Below are 9,813 nucleotides of genomic sequence, written 5' to 3' on the forward strand. Positions count from 1 at the left end.
GAGCATTTGTGGCTTTTGTCATGGACTATCAGATCAGATGATCATCCTGCTTTATTATCAGATGTGTGCAAAAAAAAAAGAAAAGCTCAGTTCATAATGCATAACTAGTGAACCTCAAGCTCCGCTTTCAAGCAATGTTCAAATGTATGGGGATTGCTACAATTTCCCATATCAAAAGCATTACTATAAACAGTGCATACCATAATTTTGTACAGTTTGACATCAGAAATCATAAAAATGAGCATCTAAAAAGGCTCTAAAACTCTGTCTGTCACCAAAAATGCTCTAGCTGAATGATATAAAGCACAAACTGCACCATATTTGATAGACTTGAAACAAATTCTAGTTTAATGACCTTTATTTCTCTTTTAAGAAAGTAAATTGAATGAAAACAAATAAGAAAAACCCACAAGGTGCGTACATAAACTGGATATAGTAAAATGGTCAAAAATGGCAAGACTTCCTTTGATTGAATGTCATACATTTTTACATCCATCAACACGGCAAATACAGTTTACAAGGTAGAAATACTTGCTTATTTCTTCCTCTAGGCATTGGAAGATGAAAAATGACCTTCAGAAGCTCTCAAACAATGAATTAGAATTTCTCAAATTGCTTCGATGGTAATGATATAAAACAGACAAATGATTGCCACATCCATTGCGTGTAGCATCAAGTCATCCCTTCAACTTGATCGCTGAGAAAAGTAACAAAAATTTAGCCAAAGCAGTGAGGTGTGCAACATTCTTGAAGTTGAGATAAGTTTCTTCTTTTTACCTGGTACCAGCAGAGATACAGTCTTTCTTATTGGGAAGACGCATTGCTATCAGTATTAATGTTAGGAAATCCTTCATCACTGATGTTTGAAATATCCTCTGCTTTGACCAATGTTTCTTTTGAAGATTCGTTTGCTTTGAGCAAGGCTTTCCCCACAGTGTACCCTGATTTATCACAGGTTGCACCCAACATATCCCCTTTTTTGTCCAATGTTCCTATTGAAGCATCCCTCGCTTTCTCCAAGGTCACAGGCGCACCAGTGCACTGGTCAACATCATTTTCATCCTTGCCACTAACAGACCATGCACAATCCGAATTACCATCTTCAATTCCATTGCCCTCCAACCTCTTCTTGTCATGAAAAATATTCCAGAAGAAATCTGTCAACACTGACTCATAAGCCGGCATCTTTGCATAACCAGGAAAGTAATTGATATCAATCACAAGGTAATGATTCCCAACCTTGGTGTCCCTGATAACATCAAAATTAAACAAATGCAATCCCAATGCCCTTCTCAAGCTCCCAGCAATCTTTGCAACAAATCTTGCTGGTGGCAATTCAGCATCCTCCAACTGCATAACCTCATAATACATCTCATTTTTATGATCTTGGGTCACATTAGACACATGACAAAATGGCATCGGGCCCTCCGAACTCCCCAATTTCTCTTCTGGCACATCAGGCAACGACTTCCTCTTCACACACTTCACATAATCTCCCACAACATACACCTTAAAGATAACCCCTCCGTGGTTAACAAACTCCTGCAGCACAAGTGGAGGCTTCAGCTTAAGCAGGCCCTCAGAATTGTACACAAGAGACATTTTATGTGACTTGACACTCCCATCAGCAACCAAGGGTTTGGCAATAACAGGAAAATTTAACCCTGCCAAGGTCTCACAATCACTCAGAGCCTCAGCCTTATAAACCACAGTTTGCTTGGGTATTCCATATGTCTCGTCCTCATCCTCCTGCTTAATAATACTAAGTTCAGAAACCACTTGCAGCATGGAGATCCGATTGTGCAGCCTCTCAATAGCCTCGGGCTTATCAATAATGAACACATCTGGGTATCTCAACGTGTAGTCATTCAACTGTTTTTTCCAATCCTCACCAGGAAGCTTGTGCAGAATACAATCAAAGGGACCTTGATCTATTAAGGGCTTTTCATTATCAATACAAATTAGGTCAATGCCTCGTTGCCTGGCAAGCTCAACCAATGAATGCTGAATAAAACTGTTCTTCTTCTTGGGTGCCAAGGCATACCCAATTCCATACCGTCTGTTTTCGTTCGACATGTCTTTACAAAATACTTAAAGAATCTGAGCAGCCCAGAAATTCAGCGAGCATTTCAAAAAAACCCAAACACCCAAATGAAAAAAAACAACAAAAAATAATTACCCACAATACATTGAGCTCGGGAGCTTACCAGGGAGACAGGGGGCATTTGCAGGATTGGGTTATATATAATGAAAGCTTCTGCGTGCTTAATCCGGTGTCTCTTGGCCTTCTTTGTTAGAATTTGAAGTGTTGATGGGCATACGAAAAGAATTTACAATATTGCGAAATTTGAAGCTTCTTGTTCTTGTTCTTGTTCTTGTTCCGAGGTTACACTAATAATACAGAACCGCTAAATTGAAAGATTAAAAAGGGAGAATACTAATCATCAAATGAATATGAATGGCGTGTTTTTAAACAAGATTCGCGAAGGCAAAAGGAAGATGCAGAAGCATCTTAATTGTGTTGTTATCGTTAGGATGCTTCGAATAATCCAAAGCACCGAATTCCAAGTGAAACGTTTAGGGTTTGAGGATTCCTACCGCCTGCCCTTTTATCCGTATATTAAAATACTTAATCCAGATGTCCCACACACTAATTGCTCTGTACTTATCAAAGCATTTTTAGTGTTTTTCAAATTTTTCTTACATCCCAGGGTGGATGAGACTTTCTTTGAAATTTCTTCATTGTAGATTCAATTCAGATTCCATGTCTTTACTATGTTGACTATAGTTTTTTTAATGTTTTATATTCTTTATTTTAATATGAAATCTATTTTTATATAACTGGTGTTCATTAGTGTACTAAATTATGTAGTGGTTTGAAATTGTAGAGATGAAAAATGTATAATTAATATTTTTAATTTGTTTTAGATTGATTTTGATTTCTAATGTAATGATTTAGTGTTTAAAAATGGTGTATTTGTGTGAAAGAATTGTCAAATTTAATTGAAATCTAAGTTTTTAATTTTCTAATGGTCTAGACTCAACTTTTTATTCTAATGTTTTTCAATTGTAGGTGAAGACTATTAGGGTAGTTATGTCTATTGTATTCAATTGTGGTCAAGATCATTAGGGTGGTCATGAACCTAGTTCACCTACACATATTAGGCTTTGACTTCTTTCTTTTAAAAATGAAATTCAATCATGGACCTAAATAAATTCAACTTCAACTAGTTGTTAGGTATATTTAAGTGTGAATATTCAAATTATAAATGTTAAAGAGTATTGTATAAAAGGTCAAAGTCCTAGGTAATTTCAAAACAATCATTACATAAAGAGAACGTCATTATAAAACATTGTGCATCAATATTTGGAATCTTAAGGACATATGCATACATATTTGCATTTTTCTAGGCATGTCTTTGACTTGTTCAATCGAAACTTGATTATGGCCAAGACAACATGTGCATTCTCACACTTAATAACTTGCTCTAGTGATGCTTTTAAGTGTAGTCTGATTGAATATCCACAAATAAACAAGTCTAGTCAAGGCTAAGCATAAGCATAAAAAAATTTAAGTGTAATTTTCAAATCAAAACTACACTACCTTAAAAACACTTATATAAAATAGAAAAATAAAAAAATAATTTTTATCAATATTTAAAAAAATAAATTTAATGACATCTTGTGTAAATTTAATTTAAATCTTAAAATAAAAAATTCAAACATCAATTTCCACCTTTTATTTAAAACCTCTTAATAAACAAATTAAATAAAATTTGAAAAGAAAATAATAATTTTAATAGATAGTGCACATTAAATTAGTTTAATTAAACAGGGGTTTTATACAACATCAAGGAAAATAATGTTATAATGTAAATAAGTCTTAAGATAAACAAGATAATATATATAAATACAAGTAAAACCCAAATAATTATTACTTACATAAATACAACGTTATTACTTACATATATACATTGCTTTCATAGATATTCAAGATTTAAATTTGTGTTTGGAGGGTATAATTAACATTTTAATTCTCTTAAAATAATAAAATTTTACTTATCTGAAAAATTATGTTGAGGATTAAATGAACATCATACATTGTCCAATTGTGACTATTATATCTATCTTTACAACAATCTATCTAAAATACGTCAAGAGATATCCTTCTTAACTTGTCTATTTTTTAATCAATTTATCATATATAGTGCAATAAGCATCTCAAGAAGATTATCTCCTAGCATATTCTAGATAGAATTTTGTAAAGATAGATATGCTAGTTATAACTGGTATCTATATTATAAAAAAACAGTTTCCACCATTAGGCAAATTATTTCTCTTTATTATTTTTATATTTGGGTTTTTAAATTTTTTATGGTAGTTGTAACATTCTTAGGCATGAAAGCACTTTAGGTATAGAGTATTCAGAGACTCTTCCATCTCTTGGTCATCTAGTGTTGCTAATTTGTATGCATATTTACAATCTATATATTAAAGTGATAATAAAGGGCCCCAACCAATTTTGCTCGAACTTGTCCTTCTCATCACTGACTTGGGTGGGATTCTTTTCATTTCCCTAGAGGATAAGATCTTTGGCCTTAAATTTTAATTTATTGTAGTTGTGATAACTAATTTTATATTCTTTGAGGTGATTAAGGACATTGATTTAGAGTTCATCAAGGAGTTCAATCCCATTCAATCATGCATCTTTATATTCCTCATCAGAGATGAGGTTATACAAGGAGATGCAAACAATAATTTGACCTCAATTAGCAAGACAGCCTTGGCATCAAAGACAAGGAGTAGGGTATGATACCTGTGGGGGTACAAATGCTAACATGGTAGGCCCATAGAGTAGTACTAAGCTAAAGGTGTTATTCATAGCCAACATCATTGATACTTTTTGAGGAGTTTTATGATGGTTTTATTTGATGCCTCAACTTGGTCATTTCCTTGTGGGTAGCATGGGGTGGACTATCAATTCTCAATATGTAATTTCTCGTAATGGGCTCACACCTCATGTTTTTTGAAAGATTTTTTATTATTAGAAATGATAATGACAAGAATCTCAAATGCTAAATAATATGGAGGATGAATGGAGCGATTTGGTTTCCAATGGTGTGGGTGAGTGGAATGGCCAATGAAGGATATTGGGTTGATCTTACCAATGAGGTTGAGAACCCATGTAAAAAAAATTCCATTGCATAGTAATTGGTTGAAGAGCTTGTGATGGTGCATGAATGAAGTCTCCATGCTTTTGGTAAGCCACCCATTTCTTCACATATTAACATATATCATTTTCCATGGCAAGTGAGTAATATCTTGTACAAAGTAACTTTTTGGATAAGACTGTGTTATTGTTGTGAGCCCCACATGGTTGTGTACCATTATGAACCTTGTGAAGCACTAGGTTGGCCTTATTTGAGTTGAGATACCAAATTAAGGTGTCTACATAGCCCATGTGGTAGAGTGTGCCACTGATGAGGGTGAAACAAGAGGTGTGTTGGTTGGAGGACAAGGTATGTGGAATGATATTTTTAGAGTAAGGCATATATACTACTATACATGGGGATTTGTGATCAATACTTTTTTTACAAATTAGATATGATTCAAGGGTGTCATATGTGGGGATGAAAATTTGTTTCACAAGGAATTAATATTCTTGCTCATCTATGGCCATGTCTAAGAGGGATCCTATGGTATCCATTGCATCAATAGCCTTATTGTTGACACATGGGATTTGTTCAAAATATATGTTTAGAAAATATTATTTGAAGTTATCCATGTGCATTTATAAGGCACAATTTTATCATCTCTTATAAGGAATTCCTCATTGACTTGCTTAGTGATTAAAAAGGAGTTGTTGTAGACATGTAGATACTAAATTTTCTATTAGATTGAGGAAGATTTTAAACTACACATAAGAGCTTCACAAGGGAACCCAATTCTTAATGACTTAAGGATGTGATCACCTTGGGATGATAAATGAATTGCCTACTCTTGAACTATGGGAGGTGAAAGAACCATCAAAATATAATTATAATTTATGTTCCCTAGATTTGAAGATGGTTCTATTAGGAAATTATGTTACCAATGGTTGATCAACGTGAAATGGATTCGTTGATAATTGGTCAGCAATGATTTATCCCTTAATTTTTTTGATTAAAGAACCCAATGTCAAACTCACTAAGAACCATCACCCACTTTACCATTCTTAATAAGAGTTTTTTATATATATAATTGATACTTGAGGGGGTCTATTTTGGCAATAAGGTGGATAACATTTATTTTCTCAATGTGGAATCCTTGATGAATGGAAGTTTAAACTTTAATTTATATAAATTTGGAGATTTAACCTTAAATCATGAATTTTATCCATGATTGGTGGATGTGGTGAGGAAAAGTGGCAATCGGTTTTTTAAGTAGGTAGTCAACTCATTTGATTGGTGATTTGATAATTATTTATTTATTTTGATTTGGTCTATAATACTAATTTAGCCAGATTAATTGGCTTGTTCATGGATTTGATGAAATAGTTACAAAATTGAATATTTAGTTGATTATTTTGATTAGATAATTAGCTCATGAGGTGTAATTTAAGATTTAAATTGATTTATTTATGGATAATGTGAGAAATCATTTATTTTAAATTAATTAAATAAACTATGATAAAGTAATATACTTGATAATATTTATTATTTTAATATATTAAAAGGTGGTAAGCATTGAAATTAGTGTGTATGTGATTTCAATGCCTATAAAAAGTATAGAGACACACCCCCAAAGACTTTGCTATATTGAAAATTTTTTATTGCTAAAATAACTATGGAGGATCTAATGGGAATTTCAATAGTGCCTCCTTGATTTCCACACATGGAGAAACATCTGTCTTTTGCCACCTCTAATATGCATAGAAGATATAACCAATTATCTACGTTTAAAATTGCTTTATTCATGTAGTCTAAGAAATTGTTGATCATAACATCACCCCTCACATGTTCATTCCTCATTCTTCTAGAAATGATATTATTCCCCTTTTCATTGATATTCATCCGCTTCCTTTATCCCCACTTGCAAAGTAGGCTATTTGAATTAAGGTGAGAAACAAGATACAATATTCCCATTAAGAAATCTATCGTAGCTAAAAAAAACTTGTTGCAATTGCTATAAACTTCCACACCAATCTAAACATACTACATCATACTTATAAAGAGGCATATGTCATGCCTAACCTACCCTTTCCAAAAATTTGAATGCAAAAAATTCCCATTATTTCATCCCTATAACGAAGCCTTATCAACCTACCAACTAAAGACCGCATGTTGTTGTATTGCTGATAATTTTTTATACCAATGCTTTCTCCTTATTAGGCCAAGATTCTTTCTTATTCTTTGATTATTAAGTTTCTAAACTCCTTTGGAGATCTAATCCCCACAATATCTCACTCTTTTCATTATCATGCATTTGGTTACTGCTTGATTTGCAACCCAAACTACCACCTTATTCCTAGAATGCTTGATGAGCTTAAAACTAATATTCTCAAACTTTTTCACAACCTTAGCTACCACTAGAGGGATAGTGTATAAAAACCATGAACTACATGTATCGTTCTTCTAGAGAATTTTAGAATGTGCCTCCACTTCTATGACATCCCATTTCTTGGAGTTGGCCAAAATGAGACCTTGAATGAAAACTTGAATCTTTCAACTATATTATCGGCATCCATGTATTGGAGTTGAAGATACCTACAAGAAGAGGTTGTCCTTTATCATCCCTAAAAAACACACTTCCCATGTATCCCTTGGATTACCTTTGGCTACCCTTTCAAACTTTAACTTGACCTATTTGACTTAGGGGGCAACCAACATACTAGGATCCCTTTCCTAGTTTGTTCCTACCAACTCTTCCACAAACTATTTGATTTTGAATAAGGCAATAAAATAATGGACTTTCATATCCTTATGAAACAAATCCTCCTCCTCTCTACACTCCCTTAATGCATGTAGCATTGAAATGATCATATCCCAAACCCCTCATCATGGCTCATCTTCTCCAGAAAAATATAACATAAGGGTAAGAAGTAGAGTACATTTTCAAAGGACATAGGACTATTAAAGAGATGGATGTAGGAGGGAATATATATAGGTTGAACACATTTGCAAAGAACATGTGACTATTAAAGAGATGGGCGTAGGAGGGAAATGATGTGTGTTGGTAGATAGTGCAATCCCATGGTAAGCAAGGGAAACAATGATGAAGCAAATCTTGAATTTCTAGTCTTTTATAATGTAAAGAAGTGACTATCTTAAATCTTTGTGAAATTGTTAGAGCTTCTATTTTTTTAGATTTATTTTTCAGATAGAAAAAGCTACCAAAAATAAAAAGTCATAAAAACAAACAAATAATAACTTTCCACTAATATTAGGAGATAATATATTTCTTTTAAAGTTATTAATTATAGAAAATATGATATTCAATTTTTTTATACAATTGATATTTGAAAATATAATTATTACAATAAATTTTAACTTAATATTGAAAAATACTTATTGATATAATGATTAGATCATGCCTAACTTTAATAAATAACAAATTTAAATAATAATTTTAAACAAAAGATTCTCGTATCATTTTCACCTATAATTCCCAAGGAAGAACTAGATACCATGCCCAATGATTGAGAGATAAAATTTAAAACAAAACTTTACTATAATTCCCCAACATTACTAAAATCGTAATTTAGAGAAGAATTGTTTATAAAAAATAAATTAAAACTTTAACTTCGCAAGCATTGCTTATAAAGGACGAATAATAATTCATTATTTCAAATCCTTTTTAAGTATTTTGTGGATTGATAAGGATGTTTTAAAAAAAAAAATTGAGTGTTTTCAATAGTCAACTATCTGAAATTTCTATGCATGTTGAAATAAAGTCTTGGAATTTAAGAAATGGAATCATAGAATATATGGCTTAAGGAGGACAAAATAGTTCTTTTCTTAACTTCTAAAGTTGTTCTATCTATAGAAAATTGCAAAAAAATTGATGCCATAGGTAAGGAGGGAAATTATTTTGATACTAAAAATAAAGGCAAGAGAATCTTCAAGCTGTTAAAGAGAAAAGAGAATTCTTAGGGTTCACGTTTAAGAAAGAGAGAATATTTTAAGGGAGCTCCCACATCAAGTTGTAGGCCTCAAGTGGGAGAAAAAAATAACATCTCTGAGGTTTTTTTTTTGTTTTTTTGGGTGGCAATTTAAGTATGTTGTTATTAGTAAATTAGTATTAAGTGTAGTATAAGGTTCAACTATTGTGGTATTTATTGATTTATAATAATTAAATTAATTTGTTTAAGGGTTTGATTAAAAAGGTCTTAATTTTTGTCGAGCAAATTTTCAAATGGTGTCTATAAATGCCATCTCATATGTATAAATATTTCCCTAGTACACTCTTATCATGATAGACAGATGATTACATCATCTAGTCAAATCCCCTTCACCTAACGTCTCACGTGTCCTATTCTTTAATTAGTCCCTATTCTATATGAGATAATTAAAATAGCTTTATTATTATTTTTTACACATGTTTTCTACCACATGATTGATTAAAATAATTAAATAATAATTTTATTTAATTATAAAGGAAACCTAAGTACACTTGTCCCCTAGACCAAATTCTAAGAATAAAGGAGACCTATGTGCACTTGTCCTCCACACCCCTCATGGTTGTAATATTATCTCCATTAACTTCCAAAAATAAAGGACACCTAAGTACATGTGTCCCCCACATCCATCATGATTGCAAATACTCTCTAATTTT

At 32.3% G+C, this 9,813-nt stretch overlaps 1 protein-coding gene across 2 annotated transcripts; it reads right to left on the reverse strand.

The window, feature by feature from the left end:
• Window positions 1–441: 441 nt before the first annotated feature.
• LOC131078954 (inositol-tetrakisphosphate 1-kinase 1) lies at window positions 442–2,594 on the reverse strand. 2 transcript variants are annotated; one of them, XM_058016804.2, is made up of 2 exons: window positions 2,208–2,594; window positions 442–2,100 (listed from the first exon to the last, which is right to left on the reverse strand). In XM_058016804.2, exon 2 carries the CDS (start codon window positions 2,074–2,076, stop codon window positions 805–807), a length of 1,272 nt encoding a protein of 423 aa, XP_057872787.2. In that variant the 5' UTR covers window positions 2,077–2,100; window positions 2,208–2,594; the 3' UTR covers window positions 442–804. The 2 variants fall into 2 exon arrangements, with proteins under 2 accessions (XP_057872787.2, XP_057872788.2); XM_058016805.2 differs by having other exon boundaries at window positions 442–697; window positions 778–2,594.
• Between the last annotated feature and the right edge of the window lie 7,219 nt (window positions 2,595–9,813).

Source organism: Cryptomeria japonica, chromosome 10, assembly GCF_030272615.1.
Source record: "Cryptomeria japonica chromosome 10, Sugi_1.0, whole genome shotgun sequence".
Taxonomy (NCBI): Eukaryota; Viridiplantae; Streptophyta; class Pinopsida; order Cupressales; family Cupressaceae; genus Cryptomeria; species Cryptomeria japonica.